The 20045-nt window shown below is 27.6% G+C and overlaps 8 protein-coding genes across 8 annotated transcripts; 3 read left to right on the top strand and 5 right to left on the bottom strand.

Annotated features, from left to right (window-relative positions):
- Positions 1-160: 160 nt before the first annotated feature.
- On the bottom strand, positions 161-4756 carry PNEG_01006 (hypothetical protein; the record flags this gene model as incomplete). The annotated part of the gene is made up of 11 exons (XM_007874729.1): positions 161-299; positions 348-459; positions 505-855; positions 906-1145; positions 1193-1729; positions 1769-2008; positions 2051-2234; positions 2282-2616; positions 2665-2971; positions 3024-4636; positions 4694-4756. 11 exons carry the CDS (start codon positions 4754-4756, stop codon positions 253-255), a joined length of 4029 nt encoding a protein of 1342 aa, XP_007872920.1. The 3' UTR covers positions 161-252.
- A 472-nt stretch (positions 4757-5228) lies between these two features.
- On the bottom strand, positions 5229-7292 carry PNEG_01005 (elongator complex protein 3). The gene is made up of 8 exons (XM_007874728.1): positions 6932-7292; positions 6852-6887; positions 6520-6807; positions 6394-6474; positions 6139-6346; positions 6021-6093; positions 5333-5974; positions 5229-5287 (listed from the first exon to the last, which is right to left on the bottom strand). Exons 1-8 carry the CDS (start codon positions 7246-7248, stop codon positions 5238-5240), a joined length of 1695 nt encoding a protein of 564 aa, XP_007872919.1. The 5' UTR covers positions 7249-7292; the 3' UTR covers positions 5229-5237.
- Positions 7293-7610: 318 nt separating this feature from the next.
- Positions 7611-12198, top strand: PNEG_01004 (hypothetical protein; the record flags this gene model as incomplete). The annotated part of the gene is made up of 19 exons (XM_007874727.2): positions 7611-8063; positions 8108-8461; positions 8514-8648; positions 8695-8761; positions 8804-8935; positions 8981-9324; positions 9368-9513; positions 9561-9671; positions 9723-10068; positions 10110-10269; positions 10314-10643; positions 10690-10772; positions 10816-10950; positions 10992-11224; positions 11269-11392; positions 11434-11479; positions 11521-11671; positions 11716-11864; positions 11909-12198. The coding sequence occupies 19 exons, from the start codon at positions 7611-7613 to the stop codon at positions 12196-12198; spliced, it is 3789 nt and encodes a 1262-aa protein (XP_007872918.1).
- A 163-nt stretch (positions 12199-12361) lies between these two features.
- PNEG_01003 (hypothetical protein) lies at positions 12362-13362 on the top strand (the record flags this gene model as incomplete). Its single annotated transcript, XM_007874726.1, has 5 exons — positions 12362-12506; positions 12549-12664; positions 12715-12744; positions 12790-13221; positions 13267-13362. The coding sequence occupies 5 exons, from the start codon at positions 12362-12364 to the stop codon at positions 13360-13362; spliced, it is 819 nt and encodes a 272-aa protein (XP_007872917.1).
- Positions 13363-13483: 121 nt separating this feature from the next.
- On the bottom strand, positions 13484-14822 carry PNEG_01002 (hypothetical protein). The gene is made up of 5 exons (XM_007874725.1): positions 14620-14822; positions 14369-14571; positions 14229-14323; positions 13851-13970; positions 13484-13808 (listed from the first exon to the last, which is right to left on the bottom strand). Exons 1-5 carry the CDS (start codon positions 14637-14639, stop codon positions 13509-13511), a joined length of 738 nt encoding a protein of 245 aa, XP_007872916.1. The 5' UTR covers positions 14640-14822; the 3' UTR covers positions 13484-13508.
- Positions 14823-15072: 250 nt separating this feature from the next.
- PNEG_01001 (hypothetical protein) lies at positions 15073-16110 on the bottom strand (the record flags this gene model as incomplete). The annotated part of the gene is made up of 4 exons (XM_007874724.1): positions 15073-15659; positions 15706-15873; positions 15915-15941; positions 15990-16110. 4 exons carry the CDS (start codon positions 16108-16110, stop codon positions 15073-15075), a joined length of 903 nt encoding a protein of 300 aa, XP_007872915.1.
- A 78-nt stretch (positions 16111-16188) lies between these two features.
- On the bottom strand, positions 16189-17833 carry PNEG_01000 (hypothetical protein; the record flags this gene model as incomplete). Its single annotated transcript, XM_007874723.1, has 6 exons — positions 16189-16457; positions 16516-16962; positions 17004-17352; positions 17396-17453; positions 17497-17633; positions 17690-17833. 6 exons carry the CDS (start codon positions 17831-17833, stop codon positions 16189-16191), a joined length of 1404 nt encoding a protein of 467 aa, XP_007872914.1.
- A 541-nt stretch (positions 17834-18374) lies between these two features.
- PNEG_00999 (hypothetical protein) lies at positions 18375-19855 on the top strand. The gene is made up of 4 exons (XM_007874722.1): positions 18375-18672; positions 18719-19026; positions 19071-19358; positions 19401-19855. Exons 1-4 carry the CDS (start codon positions 18564-18566, stop codon positions 19773-19775), a joined length of 1080 nt encoding a protein of 359 aa, XP_007872913.1. The 5' UTR covers positions 18375-18563; the 3' UTR covers positions 19776-19855.
- Positions 19856-20045: the final 190 nt, after the last annotated feature.

The raw sequence follows: 20045 nt of genomic DNA, 5'->3' as shown, positions 1-20045 counted from the left end.
ATCATAAGATATGAAGACATTCATGGCATTAAAAAGTAATTTTCAGAAAAAAACTAAGGCAAGAGACGTCAAAACCTTAATTTATAATTAAGATAATTTTGAAAAAAGAAAAAAAAAATGAAAAAAATAAAGAGAAATAGAAATAAATGTGTGTTGAAAACCTATTTTTTAAATATAAAGATGAAGAAAATGTAGTATAAGACTTATATATATAAAATTAATATTTAACAATATATTAACAAGTTATTTATTTTAATCAGAAACATCACTATTTAAGAGATCAGTTGTTGTATCATGTGCTTAATAAAGATCAGGATAAAAGGTTAATTTTATAAATGGATACTTACTGGTAGTATTATCTACATGATTGGAAGTATTTTTAGATGAAACAGAAGTTTTTTTCAACGGTTTATCTATAAATTCCGATGCAAATTCTTCAATACTACGATTTAACACATTCTTTTAAAGATTATAATCATAAAGAAAAAATAATAAATAATTTACCTCTAAAGCATTAGCATCATCATAAATCATAGAACCTTCTTCATTATATGTTCGTGCATTTTCAAACATTTGATAAAAATCAGCTTTGAAATCATCAAGTGAAGTATAATACGAGCTGTCAAGGCGTTTTTTTATTTTATTTAAAGCAATAGGATTTTTTATCAACATATAATAATCCGGATAAATTCGTTTATTAGGTAATTCCAAAAACATTTCGGATCTAGAATGATTGGTTTCAGAATCTACAGACGAAATAACAGCATCATAGCATTTTTGAAATATATCTTTTAGAATTAGAGATTTCTCCGAGTTTGACAAATCAACAGAATTTTTGTTTTTACTTTTTTGAGGCTAGAAATGATAAAATTAGAACAGAATAAATTAAAAAACCTAAAATCTACTTTATCTTGAGAACTAGAAAAGACCTTTTGACGTTTTCGCCGCTCGTCATTATTAGAATTACTAGAATTTATTCTTAATCGACCACGTTTACGTTTGATTACATCGCCTCCTGAAGCAGAACTATTTGAAGAATTAGACATTAATTTTTGTTTTTTCAACTTATTTTCCAGGCGTCTTGCCGCCTTTTCACGCTTTTTCTGCTTTACTTCTTCAAGAGTAAGCTCATCATTATCAATAGCCTAAGAAAGATTAATACAAATAGTCTTAATAATTTAACAATAAAAACCTCTAGCCATTGTTCCTCCGTAAGATCATCGTCATAGTGAATTTGAACACGTTCACGAGCACCTCTTCCTGTTACAGACAGTACTTCATCTGGCTCAAGACATTCGTCTCTTGTATAAACTTCTGGAAGTTCATCTTCAGTCATTAAACGTTCTAATTTTTTTCCAGGTCCATATGGTGACTCTAAACGTAATTTTTCATCCATTTCACGAAAAATAGAAAGCTCTTCATCATCTCGGGCAATTATTTCATTCAATTCATCATCATCAAATGTTTCATTTTCTTCACCACCGTCAGCATTATCATCATTCTCTGTTTCCAATAAAGATCTCAAAAAAGCTTCCCTTTCTTCTGCAGTAGACTTATTATCAAATTTTCCCGCTTGAATAACTTTCCCGTCAATATCAAGCTTATACTGAGCTCTTGCCAAAATATTTTCTTCAACTGATTTTTCTGTAATAAGTCGCAGTATTCGTACTTCTTTCGTTTGTCCTATACGGTGAGCACGATCTTGAGCTTGAAGATCTTGATGAGGATTCTATTTTGTTAAACCAGAATGAAATATTGAAAATCTTACCCAATCAGAATCAAAAATAATAACAGTATCAGCACTTTGTAAATTAAGACCTAAACCGCCTGCACGAGTACTTAATAAAAATATAAAAATATCAGAGTCTTCATGATTAAATTCCTTCATTGCAGCGGAACGATCATCTGCTTTAGTGGATCCATCTAATCGTAAGTACTTGTACCCTTTGAAATTCAAATAATCTTCCATAATGTTCATAATAGTAGTCATTTGAAAAAAAATTAACACCTAATATATATTTAATAAAAAAAAGTTAAAACTTTCAAATACCCTATGTCCTGTTCTAAAAAACTTTGGCAAAACCCTATCTAAAAACTCAAATTTGCCTGAAACCCTCCAAAGATTATCATCACTAACTCTTTCCGGGTTAACAATATTTTCAACTTCTTCAAAAACATAAGGATGATTGCAAATTTTACGGAGCTGCATAACAATGTTTTGCAAACCTTTACGACTAAAAAAATATGATTCATGTATTATATGAATATTTTTAAAAATTACCCTTTCTCCCCAGAATTGACATATAACATCCCACTTCTTCTCATTTGAGAATACAATTTACTTTGAAGAGCAGAAAACTGGCATTTGATAACTCTTTCAACCTTGTCAGGTAATTCTGATTCAACATCTTTTTTAAGACGTCGTAACAAAAATGGTCGTAAAACTTTATGTAATCTACGAATAACCAAAATAGACTCTTCCTCAGATAATTCTATTTTATCTTGACCGCCTGTATTCGCAAACGGTGTATTGAACCATTCATCAAAACTTTTTACTGAATTAAAGATTTTTGGTAAAACAAAATTTAATAAAGCCCAAAGTTCAGGAAGATTATTCTAAACATATAAACTATTTTTTACTCTCTAAAATATTAAATAAGTTACCTGCAAAGGCGTACCTGTAAGAATTAATCGATATTTTGATGAATAATAAGTAGTTAAGGTATAACTAAGTTTAGATTGTGTATTTTTCATACGATGCCCCTCATCAACAATCATATAAACCCATTTAATTTTTCCAAGCACAGGCCTATCTTTTATAACATATTCATATGTAGTTAGAAGAACTTGGAAATTTCCTTGTCGAATTTGATGCTGAATATGTTTTCGAATGAGTGGTGGTCCTTTATAAACAATTTTTGAAACGGAAGGAGCCCATTTTTCAAACTCCAAAGTCCAGTTCGTCAACGTTCTAAAAGAATAATTAAAAAAAAATGAAAAGGATAAATATATATTGAAAATACGAAAGAGGTACAATAACCAAAAACGGACCATTTTGCCTTTTCCTTTCTATAAGAAATGCAATAAGAGATATCGTTTGAATTGTTTTTCCAAGACCCATTTCATCTGCAAGAATCCCATTAAGCCTATTATTATACAAAGACACCATCCACTGAAGTCCCTTAAGCTGATATTCCTTTAAATTTCCACCCAGTAATAATGATGGCTGCTCGATAATTGCTTCTTTTACTTTATGAGCAACATTATAATAATCGATCTTTTTATCTTCATCTTCATTTTGATTCGATAAATCATGATCATCATGACCAAACTCATTTTGTTGAACTTTAACTGCCTGGGCAAGTGATTCCAAATATGCATTAGTTTGCTTTAACAAATGAGTTATACGTGTATCTTTCGCTTGATCAAGCAATTTAAGATATGCCTCTTCATCATCCGCTTTAAGCGCCTGAAGACGTTGCTTTGCAGTTCGTTCCAACCGTCTAGATTCCTCTTTTTCAATATACGAATGATATGCAAGCACAGATCGACCAAGCTTAAAGATCTTTGCTTGCAAAGATTTTTGTCGTTGTATAACATCATATCCATGCGAACAAATCCCTTGGAGATAACTTACTTGTTTCTGCTTTTGTATCTGCTCTTTATTCGTTCTATGTTGTCTTTCTAAGGCTTCAGTAAGACGGCATTCCTTAAGAGACCTCTTTTTCATTCTTCTAAACGCAGCTCTATCGGCAGAAGCTGTCAAGGTATTAAAATGTGCCATTGAATATATAATTTCATCCCGTAACATTCTTTGCTTCTCAAGTAATCTCAACGATTTCAATTCAATCAACGCTTTTAATTTTAACCTGCTTGAAGGATTCAAATTTTCAAAATTACGATTCCTTTTTCCTGTATTCGTAACATAAATATCTTCAAGAGTCCCAGGGAAATTTTCCAATTCAGAAATCCTTTTAGCCATTCTATGCGCAATCGCTTGCTTTCTTTCCTGCGATATTTTTCTTGGATCAATTCCACTGGGCATTAAACTCGGTATTAAAACTCTACGATATAGCCCTTCTTGATTAAATAATGTAGACGTAGACAATCCCAATGTCTTACAGCCTTTCATAGCCATCGATTCACGCGCTACTGTATCTATTGATTCTGAATCTTGTATTTTTTCTTTCACATCTTCCATCTGATTAAGTTTTTCTCCCTCACCTAAAGTACTAGAACCCATTGAACTCCCCTGGGATATCTGAGAAACTGAAAAATCCGTAGGCTTATTTACAAAAAGTGCTTGTTGAATATTCGCCGGTACTGGTAAATTTCTTGATATCAATTTAAACGCTAAAATCTGATTCCTCAACGTCACCAATTGTTCTGGCGTAAATGTAGTCTGCGATAATCCACCTGAAACCTCTTGTTTTTCCGTCTCCAATACTTCTTCCTTTTTATCTATTCCTATTTCAGGCGTCTTTCTTTCTTCTGATTTTCCCGCCGATTGAACTAATTTCACATTTTGATGACGAATATGCTGAGCCTGCTGAATTGCCTTAAGGACAATTGACAACTGGGAAAACTCCAAGTCAGTAGCTTCCGTTGCACCCTGATTTCTCAACATCTGCCAACGCTATTTTGCATTATTAATCATTACGCATACATTAGACATATATTCCATAAAACTTACCCAATACATACTCTGAATGCTCTCCCGAGTTAGTCCCAAGGGTGCTGAGGCCCCGTCTCCCATTTTCTTACCAATTTCTTTTTAAAACAGTTTCTACCTTTAACTTTCAAAATAATTATAATAAACAAAACCTTTCAATTCAATACTTTAACTCCCAAAATAAATAACTTTTTAAACCCTTTAAATACAACTTCTCCCCTTTAAAATTCACAAATATAATGCCTTTTAGCCGTATAAAATGGCTAGATAAAAATGAAAACAACTTAAATTTCTATTGTCACAGAAAGTTCATGTCTCCGTGCGATGAAAACCCGATAATGGAACACCCATGTGCACCTATTTAATTTAGAGACAATTTTGCTATACTATTATAGAGAAGGGCGTTACTCTGACAACATATAAGGATGATCACTGTGGTAACCAGGCAAGTCAAACTAAATTTATCAAGCGATAAGAAAATATAATATAGTATTATTTAAAAAGATAGAAGTTAAAATAAATAAAAGTATTTTTATATAAAAGAAGAATGTATATATTTTGTATTTTAGAATGCATTAATTGAAAGAGTATTTAAAGATTTAGACATATATGGACCTAAAAAGAAATTAAGATAACAAGAAAAATGAATAAAAAATGTACCATCCAAAACATAACCTAAACGACGATAATAAGATCTAACTCCTATACCGGAAATGACAGCGATTTTTTGACTTCCATGTTCATATTTTGCAATACGTTCAGCTTGTTCCATTAAAAGCATACCAAAACCTTGATGTTGAAAATTTTTTGGATCTTTATCATGAATAGGTACAGCAGTACCATAGACATGAAGTTCTCGTATAATTGATGTTGGACAAACACGAAATTCAGGTCGATAAGTAGTTGCAGAAGAGCAACGACGTAAACGAAGTAATCCAATCAAAATATCACGTTCGGGGTCTTCATAACTTAAAAATGTTTCCCAACCGCCATTAGCCATATAATCTCTTCGTAAGAATTCAATTTGATTTGGACGAACTTTATGATGAATTTCTTGTATACCGACTTCTCGTGAACGAATATCTCTACAAGTCCATCCCAAATCTTTCATACGACTAAGAGCTAATTCCCGTAAATTTCCATTCTCAACACCAGAAGAAACAAGAGGCATAGGTATATCTCTTTGAATACGATAGATACGAGTCCACGGAGGTACCATGGATAAAATATTGGCTATTAAATCTACTAAAACATTTGGGGTATAGTTTTTATATCTTCCAGTACGCCAGAGCTCATATAATCCTTTATTATAAATAATAATGTAAGAATACAGGATTAAAATTCGTACCTGTTCCTCTAATTACTAAAGTAGGATATATTTTAAGCCCATCAGTTCTAAATGCAGAATTTTCAAAATATTCCTAAACAATAAATTAAAACTGTTTATCATATAGCTAAAAAAATACTCTAAATTGATAAAGATCCCTTTCTATACCTACATTCGGTAGATCTGGCATCATATGAGATACAACTTTAAATCCAGCATCTTTTGCTAAACAAAATGTTTCACAAACAGCTTTAACCGTATGTCCCCGATTGGTATCTCTTGCAACATCTTCATATACACTCTGAACACCAATTTCTAGACGAGTACAACCATAACGCAACATTGAACTAATGAAAATAATTAATTACAACTCAAAAATACTTTCAAATCAAACTCAAGATGCGGTTCTAAACAATAGTCCGGCCTTGTTTCAATAGTAATACCTATACATTTTGTTTTTGAGTGCTCCGAAAATCTAACTTCTTAATTAATTAAGAATTATAACACCATATAATCCAACTTAACCGCTTCATCTAGATCATATGTCGTATGACCCGATAATGCATTATGTAAATTCGAAATAAACCAATCCCTATATGTTTCCGGTAATGACATAAATGTTCCACCCATAATAATATATTCCACCTTATCAACTGTATGTCCTAATGATCTTAATTGTTCAATTCGTCCTCTTGCTTGTTCATATGGATCATATCTTGCACGAATTGCTCTCATACTAGTAGGCTCATAACCTGTATATGATTGAGAAGAATATTCAAAATCTGAATCCGGCCCCCCTGGACAATATCTATGATTCTATAAAACAAAATCTAATCATTATTTCTTTCCTACACACAAATATTTCCTGTCATAGCTATATGTGGACATCTTCATTATAAAAAAAATGTATAAAAATATTCTATTTCACATACCGATGAGGCTTAGACATTACTGCAATCGGTGCCACTCCACTTGCTGTACGAACTGGCTTTGCTTTTAATTTTGACAATAAATAAGGTTTATAAAAATCTGGGATCGCTGAAATAATATCCATCAAACGAGGCTGAGTAGATAATTTATATTTTCTACAAACACCCTGTTTGATTGCATTAAGATTTATATTATTATATTGACCTGATTCATAAATACGAATCAAATTTGAAACTATTTCTCCACATGCTTTAACTATTCTTTCTGCCTCTGAAAATTTCATAAAACTATTTTCCGTATTTAATGTTTCTAAATACATAGTTTATGTTCATTTAGATATATTTTTATCAATTTTCTATTTTTCTTACTAAATTAAACTTTTAAGTAAAAAATCGTAAAAAATTAACCTGCTTAAAGAAAAAAACTCTTATTTTTTGGAAAAAATAACAAAAAATAAAAAATATATTAATTTATCTTCTATTTAATTATATTACAGAATCTTGTTAAAAATCCAAATCAAAATAAGGTAATTTTAAGGTTAATAAGTCTAAAAATCAATGTAAGATGAATATTTATAAAAAAGAATTTTTCTAAGAAAATAAGCAGAAAAGCAGGAAATAAGGTATTTTTTGATTATTTATTTCTATAAAATACATTTTTATTGATCTAAAGAAAGTAGAAATGACTGTTATAAATAGTACACAAAATAATTCATTAGATGAAAAAAGTAATATGTATAAAAATTTCGAAGAAACGGATATTTCGTATGAAAATAAAGAATTAAATAGTGATTTTCAATGTCATACACAATCGTCTATATCAGATACTTCAAGTAAATTTTTAGAAAACAAACAAATAATGGATCCATTGATTAAAAATAAATATAAAAATTTGAAAACGTCCAATTTTTATGCAGATGAAGAGAAATATATTCAAGAAATAAAATTAGACAATGAAAACTATCTTATAATTTCAGGGATTAATATTAATAAAACAAGACAATTTATTTATTACATATGTTGTATATTATCAGGAGAGTTTATATATTTAATTTTCCTATGGATACCGAGATTGAGGGTTCGATTTATATTTAAACGTACTCCTTTAAACAATTGCGAATGGGTTGCTATTGAAGTAAGTGTTTTTCGTGAGTTAAAACTAAAAAATAATAATATAAGAATAAATATAAAGAAATAAGTTTATTAGAAGTTAAAAAAGAAGACCATGGTGACTTCATTTTTCCTATTTATGAAGGATTCCAAGATGTATATGATAAATCTCAAAACGAAGACAAGAAACTTGAAAGATCTTACTTAAGATATATCGATTATTGCTATATTCGTATTATTTATTCTCCAAAACATCAAAAGTTTTTGCCTTCTTATGCTTGGAAAGATCCTCGTCGTATACTCTCTATTGAAGATATTACCAAAGGATTAACTACTCATACAAAAAATATCAGGGAAATTATCTTTGGAAAAAATATCATAGATATACAGGAAAATTCGGTTATTAGATTATTAGTGAATGAAGTATATAATAGCTTATTTGAATAGTAAATTATTCTTTCTTACAATTGTTTAGATTCTTCATTATTTTTATATTTTTCAATTATTTTCTATAATATTGTGGATGTCTGATACCTATTATTATTATGCAACGTGTATCCTTATTATTACAATCGTGAATATTATAGTTTCTCTAGTAAAAACTAAAAAGGTGATTTCTTTCATTATTTTACTCTAATAAATTAAACATTTCTTAGAATATAAGATCATTTCGTTTAATGTCTCGGTACGTAACTAATGTTAATGTTTTGCGTGATGGAACATGTATTTATATTCTAATCAATTGAGAGTTACTAACATTAGAAGGGGTTTCTATTCTATCTTCCGAATTAGTGCCGGGCGACATTTTTGACATATCTGATCCGGAATTATCAATCCTACCCTGTGATTCTATATTGTTAACTGGTGATTGTATAGTAAATGAAAGCTCTCTAACTGGTGAATTTTAATAATTTATGTTTAATAAATCTTAAACTAAATAAGGTGAATCTGTTCCCGTTTCCAAGATATTTGTTCCGGAAAATGCTATAAAGTCGCTTGTTGAGATAGAAACAGAAGTACCTAAAGAATTATCCAAACATTATCTTTTTTGTGGAACTAAAATTATCCAAGCTCGAAAATCATTTAAATACCATCAAGCAAGAGCGTTAGCAATGGTTTCAAAAACAGGATTTAATACTGCAAAAGGCATTTTAATAAGATCTATGCTTTCAGAAAAGCCTCTTAGTTTCAAATTTTATCAAGATTCACTGCGTTTTGTAGCATTTATGGCAATAATTGCTTTATGTGGCTTTATTGTCAACACTATAAGATTTGTTCAAATGGGGGTAATAATTTATTTATATTCTAATTTATATTAATAATCATTAGATTACATGGAATCTTATATTTCTTAGAAGTCTTGATTTAATTACAATAATTGTTCCTCCTGCTTTACCTGCGACTTTAATAATTGAAACTAATTTTGCAGTTTCAAGACTTAAAAAACATCAGATATATTGTATTAGTCCTTCAAAGTATGTCCTTTAACTTAAATATGTAAAATATATACCAATTTTAATAGAGTAAATATTTCAGGGAAAATAGATGTTATGTGTTTCGATAAGACAGGAACACTAACAGAAGATGGTTTTGACGTTTTAGGAGTGAAAGTAGTGGATGATTCTACCAATAGGTTACAACTATAGAAATATTTATATTAATTATTAAACATATTTTTATATAGATTAGGAGAAATCCATAACAAGGCACAAACATTATCATTTTACACATCTAATTACAATAACTTGAGTCCTACTAACAAGGAAAATGCCATGCTTTATGCTATGGCAACCTGCCATTCTTTAAGATTTGTAAACAATAAATTGATTGGCGATCCTTTAGATATAAAAATGTTCGGCTTTACTGGATGGATATACGAGGAAAATCAAGAACATATAGCTTTAGATGCTCATTTTGAAAACTCTAAAAATAAAGATGCTGTTCAAATTTCCGATAAACAAATTATATCATCTATAATTAAACCTAAAAAAGATCTTCAAATTAATGATATTAAAGATTCAAATTTTCAAGTACTTTATTTTACTAAAATTTAATAACTAAATATTTCTAGAACATTTCTACTTTTGAATTTGGCATTATAAAATCTTTTCAATTTATTTCTCATTTACGAAGAATGAGTGTTGTAGTTAAAAAGTTTAATTCTACAGATATGCATGTTTATTTAAAAGGTGCACCAGAAATAATGAAAGATGTTTGTCAGGAAAATAGCTGTAAATAAGAAAATAAATTTTCATAATTTTTTAACATCACTTAGTTCCTGAAGATTATGACGAAGTTCTTTCTTATTATGCACTCCATGGTTTCAGAATAATTGCATGTGCAACAAAAACTCTTTCTAATGTATCTTGGGCTGAAACTCAAAAAATGAGAAGAGAGGAAATAGAAAAGGATTTATTATTTATTGGCTTTATTATTTTTGAAAATAAACTTAAACCCGTATCAGCCGATGTTATAGAAACACTTAAAAATGCCAATATAAGATGTCTTATGTGCACCGGTGATAACGCTTTAACATCTATTAATGTTTCTAAAAAGTGCAATATAATACAACAAGATGAAGATGTATATATTGCGTCTATTCAAGGCTTTTATGCTTTTATATATATTTCAATTTATTAACATACTTTTAGGGAATATTAATTCCTTTGACGCTAAATTGCTTTGGAAAAACGTAGAAGATCCAAAAATATTGTTAGACAATGAAGCATTTATAGTGACTATTTCCCATATTATTTTATAATCTAATCAGATTTTAGCCCCAATATAACTCTTCTGATCTAGATGATTCTTCATATTACAAAACTTACGTCCCAAAAAAATATTCATTAGCAATTACTGGAGATGTTTTCAGATGGATGATTAAATTTTCTCCATATACTGTTTTAGAAAAGGCAAGTATTAAATTAAAAAACAAAAAAATCTAATATATTAGATGCTTATAAAAACTCAGATTTTTGCTCGTATGTCTCCTAACGAGAAAAAATTATTAGTAAAAAAATTACAATCTTTGGGTTATTGTGTAGGTTTTTGTGGTGACGGCACCAATGATTGTGGTGCATTAAAGTCAGCAAATTCAGGAATTTCTTTTTCAAAAACAGAAGCATCCATTGTTTCTGCCTTTGCAAGCAAAGTCTATAATATTAGTTGTGTTTTAGATCTTATTCGGTTTGTATCACCATATAATATTATATTAATAATTGATTTCATAGTGAGGGAAGAACATCGCTTGCTACTAGTTTTAGCTGTTTTAAATACATGGCACTTTATTCAGCCATACAATTTATGACTGTTAGTATTCTTTATTCCTCTGCATCTAATCTCGGCGATTTTCAAGTATATTTTTCTTTCCTAAAAAATACATCTAATGAATTTAGTATTTATATATTGATTTAATACTCGTGTTTCCTATTGCTATAGCAAGTAGGATTTATTTCCTATTAAATAATACTAAAAAATTTTAGTGGGAAAATCCAAAGCAAATCTTAAATTGATCAAAAAACGTCCTGCTGCAAGTTTAATTTCTAAAAGAGTTATCGGCTCACTTATAGGACATATTTGTATATTAATATCTTTACAACTTACTGTATATTTCCTCGTCCGTATACAAAATTGGTATATTCAAATATTATAATTCAATTTTTTAATTGTATAATTAGGTATCAAAAACCATTACCTCGCTCCGATCTTTTTGATATTTCAAACTCTGATAACTCTTCTTTATTTTTGTTTTCTTGCTATCAATATATCTTGATTGCTCTCATATTAAATATCGGACCTCCTTATCGTGAGCCTGCTTATCATAATAGTATATTTAATCTTTTTTTTTTAGAAAATACTAAATGTTTCTAGAAATATTTGTCTTTATTATACTTTTTTCTATTTCCACTGTCACTTATTTTCTATTTAAACCTGCAACTTGGATATACGAAATATTGGAACTTTCATATTTAAAATTCGATTTTTGTTTATTTATTTTAGGTCTTGCAATATTCAATTATATAATCTCCTGGGTCGCTGAAAAATATATCTTTTTACCAATTGCTAGGCACCTTACTTCAATTATAAAGATGCTCTTTTTCCCGCATAAAGCTAAACAAAGAAAGCGATACAAAGTTGTGCAGGATTCATTGGGATTTTAGGATGAACCTTTATATTTCTTAAATATTAATATAATGTTTTTTTATATTTATATATTTTTATAACCACCCGTTTCTTATATATTTAACCTCTGAAAATTTATAATTTTAATAAACTGCTAATTTCCATAAAACAGCTCTAGATAGGGCGAAATATACACTTTTAATGGCCTCAAAGGAACATACTTGTGAAAATAATAAAAAAACCCGATCAAAAAATACTGATTTTATTAAAAAATATAATCCAAACATATCATTTTGTGATACTTCTCCCATAACTAAGTCAGATCCATTCTCAAACGTATACAAAGGTTTATTACAAGTAAAAAAGTATATGTTGTTTATTTTTGTAGGTCTTACAGGTCATTATAAGAACATACTTATTAATTACTGGCAAAATGCAATAAAAGAAATAGAAAACAAAGATTATGACTTTAAAGTCCATCCATTGCCTTTAGCAAGAATAAAAGTAATTATCTATGTTATTTATATAGGGTTATTATATATAATTTGATTTAGAAAGTAATGAAGATAGACGAAAATGTTAAAGTATTTAAATGGAGGTATATTTTTCATATTAAATAATATATATAGATGATATCTACGGAAGTACCTATTTTATTTGCAAAAGGATGTGATATTTTTATTAAAGAGCTTACATTACGTGCATGGATTCATGCAAAAGAAAATAAAAGACGAATATTACAAAAATCAGATATTGCAAATGCAATATCAAAGTCAGATATGTTTGATTTTTTGCTAGATATTGTTTCAAAGGAAGATGATGAAAGTTTGAAAAATGAAAAGGCTTATATGACAAATATTTCTAAATTAAACTTTATTTCAAAAATTCAAAATCCATTTATTAATAATACAGATGATAACTTTTCTAAAACATACGTAACTGACCAAATATCAAGCAATAATTCGAATATAAAAAATGAAAGGAATAAATTGGAGAATCAATCTCATATTTCAAACCAAGAAATTTATACAAATCATATTTATGATACCCAATTATTATATGTAAAACATTAATTATTTTAATACTTTTACTTACTAGAATAAAAGAACACGATGGATTCATCCAAAAATAAGATAAATGATCAGAGACCAGTAAATATAATACAAGAGTATAAATCTACATTTAATATTAATGCAAATTAAAATACATAAAAGAATTAAAAATTAATTTCATATAGAATGCATAAAAACAAAGCTTTTATAACTAATAATTAATCATTATGCATTTATTTTTAAGAGATATGATAATATATGTAATGTATATAAAAATATATTAATTATTTTTCAAATCAGTATAGCTTGTGTCCTTTTCCTTTAAAAGCGGATTTCATAGGCGGTAAATTTTGAACATTTCGCTGATTATTAAATAAAACACCAAAAGGCCTTCTTATAATGCGTGGAGTTTCTAATGGAAAAAGATTTATAAACCATCTTGGTACTGTCAAACGAGGTCCTCCACTAGAAGGCAATATATTGGTTAGAAATTCATAAAGATGTGCACTTAATAAACCACATGCATCTTGCATAACAGAAAAAAGCCCACCCATAAAAAATGATAGTAAAAGCATAGAAAAAGGTAAATATCGTCCCTAATAAAATTAAAAATTATTTTCCTAATACAAATCCACTACTTTTATTCGAAAAAACCATAAATTAGTAATCGTATTCAAATTCCTTTGACTCCAAAAATAACAAATGGACAAATTTAGCGCGGTAAAATATGATATAGAAGAAATAAAATAACTTAAAAACTAAAAATAGTTAAAAACCAAATGCTTTATTATTTTAAAGTATAAATGTCGATTGCCAACAACCAGTTTATATAAATAAATTGAATATAAACCATCTCAAACCCTCGTGATGTCTACTTTTATCATTATATCCAACAACAAATAGATAAAAAGTGACCAATTTAATATTCTCCTCTCACCAGAACCCAACATTCCATTAAAATGAATCGAAAGTGGGGCAGAAACGGGGAGCAATTTTCTTTTAATATGTTTACTCACCAGAATTATACCAGCATTGAATACTAAAAAAAAAGAATATTCTGGTATATTCCCTATAAAATACGCTGTTTCAATTCCATAGCTAAACCGATAAACTACAAGCAATATATTAATAAATATATATAAAAGTATTTGAATACGGGAAAAAAGTGAAATAACCAAATTTAAGCCGCCTCCAACATAAAAAAAACCAGTAAACAATCTCCATAATTGTCCTTTCAATGTATATGGCCATATATTAACCAATTGAGATGCTCTGGCAATCCCTAAAAGAGGTGCAATAGAAATAAATAGTGTACTAGATAAAAGAAATAAAGTAACAGGAGGAATAGACAAAATAAATCTAAAATATATTTTATACTAGATAAAGACATATTTTATGTATATTTACCTCCCTATATCACTATCCATATCCAGAACATTTGAATTTTTTCAAGTTCGGAAAAAAATCAATAGAAAGCGGTATAAAGAAAAAAAAAATAAATATAAAATAAAAAGATTTTGATTCAGAACTGTGTTTAAGAATAACCAGCGCCTTTCCAAAAATATTAATTAATTAGTATATAGAAACTAAAATAAAAAAAAAATTTTGAAAAAAAATATTAAAAATAAGATATAATTTGAAAAGTCCCTTTAAACCAAAGTAAAATACTATATATTTTATAGATTGATATTGTCAAAGAATGAATGACTTTAAAATTGAATTTTAAAATGAATAAATTTGAAAAAAATATTAGTTTTAAGAATTGATTAAAAAAGAAATATAGATTCAAATATATGCTTTTTGTTTATAAAGACTTTTGGAAATATTTCAAGATATTTCTGCGAAATAAAAATAGTAAATTCAGTTAAGATGAACACGACGCCGTTTTGAATCAAAATGATTGTCTCTTTGCATTTCCTTTCTTTTACGCTCTTCCATTTCTTCTAAAATAATTTTTTCTGCAGTAGTTAATGGTTTTTTTTCCTTATTTTGTATTTGTTTTGGCGGAGTAGATCTAGCTAAAGTCTTAAACACATTTTCCTGCTTTTTTAGAGAAGAAATTTTATTAGAACGAGACTTTTCATCTTCCTGTAAAATAGATAAGGCATTTTCTTGATGAACAGATGGTTTTGATAATGAAATTGAAATTTTATTTTCATTTCTTTTTAATTCTTTTATAACATTTTCATGATCCTGTTCGTCATCTTTTACCATCTTCTTTGCCCTTTCAACTTGCTCATTGATCATTTTAAGTTCTCTTTCTTCATCTCCCTTATCTTGACGATCTCTTTTGATAATAGACTGTTGACGGCGTAACGCTTCAGGTGAATTATCAATCCATGAAATATACAGCCCTTTATCCGTTTCATCAACCCTACATATCCCCTCATATCCAAGATATTTTACAAATTCTGTTAATGTAACCCATCGGGTTGCATTCATTCTTACTGTATATATTATTTATTGTTTTTTTTTATATATTTTTTCACATACAATGCCCCTTATCTGCAATATACTCCTGATAAAAATGATTTGCATGAACTCGTTTTTCACCATGAGATGTCCTTAATAATTGAATAAAGTTATTTTTAAATTCTACTGAATAATTATGAATATGTCGGTTTGGATTTTCCCCAATCAATAACATTTGTCTAACATGTGCTAAAAACAATTAAAACTTAAATACTTTCAGATATTTCTACCTTCTGACTGAGTATGGCATTTAAAACCTTAGAAAAATAAGTATTTTCAGAAATATATAAAAAACTTTTTCTAACCATTCTCATCACGCATCTGTTTTTCACAAACTTGACAATACCATCTAAGACGCTGAAGACCCTTTGATTTCATACGATTTGCAAGCCATTTAGGTGTTCCCTTCTCTGCTCTTCCTCCCATTTTTATTTTCAAGATTTTGATAAAATATTCAAGATATCGAGAGTTGCCTATGGCAAGTAAAGCAAAACTATCAAATCTTTATATGATTTTATGTTTAAATATCCCAGATTTTTGAGATGAAATAAAGATTTTAAGTAATATATATAGAAAGGATGTTAATATGACTAAAAATGTTCCAATTTGAACGAATAAAATATGACTTGAATTAAGAACAGGTATATGAATTGTCATAGAAGTAGAATAGTTATGATTTGAATGATGCAAAAAATGAAATGTGCCATTTTTTGAAAAATGATCATGAAATAGTTGCCAACTAGATGAAAAAGGTGATTGAGAAGTAGATATATCTTTTTATAGAAAAAAAATAAATTTTTATTTGAAAAAAAAGATAAAAACAGACCATACCTTGTAATGATTCACAAAAATAAAAAGAAGTTGGAAGAGAAAGGTTAAAAGTGTGAAATTTATTCTTCATAGGTAAATAATAGCGAAGATGAATAGGTAAATCGACAAAAAAAGAAATATTTTGATGAGTTAAAGCTTCAACCAATATTAGACTTCCCCATTTGTTTAATTGCCAAGACGCAGCCTCAAGATTTGTTTCTCCTCGTATAAAATGGATTTTTTTAAGATTGCCAATATTGAAATGAACCAGATTTTCTAATTGATATTTATCAACATATACGAATTTAGGAAGATAATAAAGGATGTATAAAGAACAAGTATCATTTTGTAACTTTGAAATAGTTATTTTAGATCGAATTTTTCTATGAAACCCTTTGGAAGAAATAACTTCAGAATGAATAAAAGAATTATCAAGAAAATCATTAGAAAAAAATGTAGTATATGGTTCTAATATCTTTTAATTTAAAAAAAAAATATGAAATATATACCTAGTATATTAAACTGTCCAAGAACTGCTCTTCTCCAAAGATATTTAATCCTTTTAGTGACATTAGAAATTGGTTCAAGAAGCCCAATTTCAACATGTGCTGATGTATTTTGCAAAAATTTTGAATATTTATTCCAATCCAAACTTTTTAGACGCAATTTCCATACTATTTTTACAACTATTGTTTTTGATGAAGGATAAATAAAAAGTTCAATTTGACCAATACTTTCTATATCTTTTTGATCACATAAATGCCTATTAAACATGCAAATTAAATCCAATAAAAAAGAACTTGATGAAATCGTAGAGTCATAATATAACTTTCCAGTTTTATTATCAACAAAGGATTCCTGAAACAATAATAAAGAACAAAACATATAATAAATTTCTTACCCATGTGGGTGTTTTATTCTTCCATAAATCTTTTAAAAAACTTAAAGTAGAAAATGTCCTAAAAATAGTAAGAATATTAATATGTTTATGGAAAAAAGAACATCTTTGAAGCATCTAATGGATATATCATTATATAAATACCATTTGATGGAATTGTAGCAAACGGTGGCCTTACACAGCTATCTTGTCGGCACCAATGAATTGTAATTAATTTATAAGACGCAAGTTCACTAGAATACTAGGAATATATTAAATTTCAATCAACCTTTTTCATAAAAATCTTGTTAAACCAACTTTTATAGGAAATGATACAACTCCTTTCAATTCTTTCCATAAATTCATATATTTTTCAAAAATTTCATTCCGTTCAATAGAATAAAATTGACTTAATGTTTCATGTTTATCTTCTGAAATATATGTAATTCTCCAAAGGTTCATATACTCCCAATTTCTTTAATAAATAAATACCTTAGATCTTTAAAATGAATTTTTAACTTGGTAAAATATTACAATTTTTTTAATAAATTATAAAACATGCTTATTTTAAATAAATTTTTTACAGAAGAAACATTATACTTTCTATTTTCTATAAAAACAGTAAATTAACATATAAAGTTTTATTTAAAAAAACATTCTCATATTTAATCTTTCACATTTTCTTTTTTAAAACAATCAACATATATTTAAATATATTATAAAAAAACTTATTAAATTCATAGAAAATCATAGAATACAAACATAAACAAACAATTAACCCATATAATAACCCATTAATCAAAATTATTTAAAAAATATCTTATCTAAAATATTCATAAAAATACAGAAAAATAAACCATTCAATTAAAAAAGAGTAAGCATCTTTAAAAAACAAATATATCTTTTTTTCTTAATTTTAAAGATTCATTTTTTTAATTTTATAAATATTGCTTAGATTCTTGATCGGATCAGATCTACAAGTTATATTGATGATATTTAAATATTTTTTTAGAAGATAAAGATCAGATAACTAGAAAAATAATATTTAGATAAGAATATTTTATCTTTAGACATAAGGATACCGAAAAGAAGAATAAAAAAAGACAAAATATTGAATATTTTAGAGAATTTTTTGAAATTTTGGATTTAAATATTTAAAACTAATAAAGCTGACTCGGGTTCTGTTTTAAATATGAAAAAATATTCAGATGGAAGAATAAAGAAAGATAAACAGCTTTCATATTTGAATTTTGGGCGTTTTATTAAGCAAAATATTCGATATTTTGCAGTTTATCAACAAAGTATATTTTTATACTTTTTTATATATAAATATACTGATTTGATGAGAAATCCTAATAGCAACAATACTTTTTATTATTTGCATTCATATATTTACTTCTCAGAATTTTACAAAGAAGCTTCTTAAATTATCTTACTGTAATTCAGCAACTCAATTGTGCAGCAAGGGAAAAGATGACTGGTACTTTGTTGGATTCTGGGTAATTTTATTTACACTTATGCGAGAAGTTTGTATACGTCATATTTTTATTCCTTTTGGTCGGAATCATGGAATTATATCAACTAGAAATCTTAATAGATTTTCAGAACAGACATGGAGTTTCATATATTATGTTGTTTTCTGGAGTTTTGGGATGGTAAATAAATATTTAAAAAGATATGTTGAAGTTAAAATATTTAGTATATTTCATATAATAGTCCATATTGGCTTAATCCTAAACAATTATGGATTCAATACCCTCAAGTAGATCTTAAACCACATATTAAGTGGTATTATCTTGTTCAATTTTCATTTTGGATTCAGCAAATTTTTGTTGTAAATATTGAAAAACGAAGAAAGGATTATTACGAAATGTTTTTTCATCATATTATCACGTGCACCCTTATATTCATGAGTTATATCTATCACTTTACACAGGTTGGAAATGCAGTCATGTGTATTATGGACTTATCTGATATTTTTTTACCGGTATGTATTTTATAGCAACTTTTTTAAATTCTAATTTCATAGTTATCAAAAATGCTTAAGTATTTGAAAATGCATAAAACGTGTAATTTATCGTTTTTTATATTTTTTCTTTCATGGATTATTACGAGGCATATTTTGTTTGTATTCATAGTATATTCAACATATAAAGATGCAGGTGTTATCATTACACATAAATGGGATCCTGTAAACAATATTTATTTTACCAAAAAAATTCATATGTCATTTTTAGCATTGCTTACAGCATTAGAAATTATTTTATTTTTTTGGTTATGTCTTATTATAAAGGTTACATGGCAGGTTATTTCAGGACATAATGCTAAAGATACTCGCTCTGATTCAGAAGATGAAAATGACTTAGCATTGAATAAAAAGAAATATAAAAACACCTATAAATAACACAACTAATTCTTGATGTTTTAAAATAAGATAGATAATTTTTTTATTATTTTAAAACTAAACTTTATAGAAAGTCGTATAAAAAAACGTACATAAATCTATTAGTTTTTACACATTTGACTATCATATCTAATTTTCCAAAATTCTGACTACTCTAGAATTCCTATAAAAAAACTATAAATGCCAAAACATTTTAAATTTGATATGTAAATTTCAAATAATATAATACTTATAAAATTAAGCATAAAAAAATATTTGTATTAAAAATTT

Source organism: Pneumocystis murina (genome assembly GCF_000349005.2).
Source record: "Pneumocystis murina B123 chromosome Unknown supercont1.3, whole genome shotgun sequence".
NCBI lineage: Eukaryota > Fungi > Ascomycota > Pneumocystomycetes > Pneumocystales > Pneumocystaceae > Pneumocystis > Pneumocystis murina.
The sequence above is the reverse complement of the archived record's forward strand: the minus strand, read 5'-3'. Positions and strand labels throughout refer to the sequence as shown.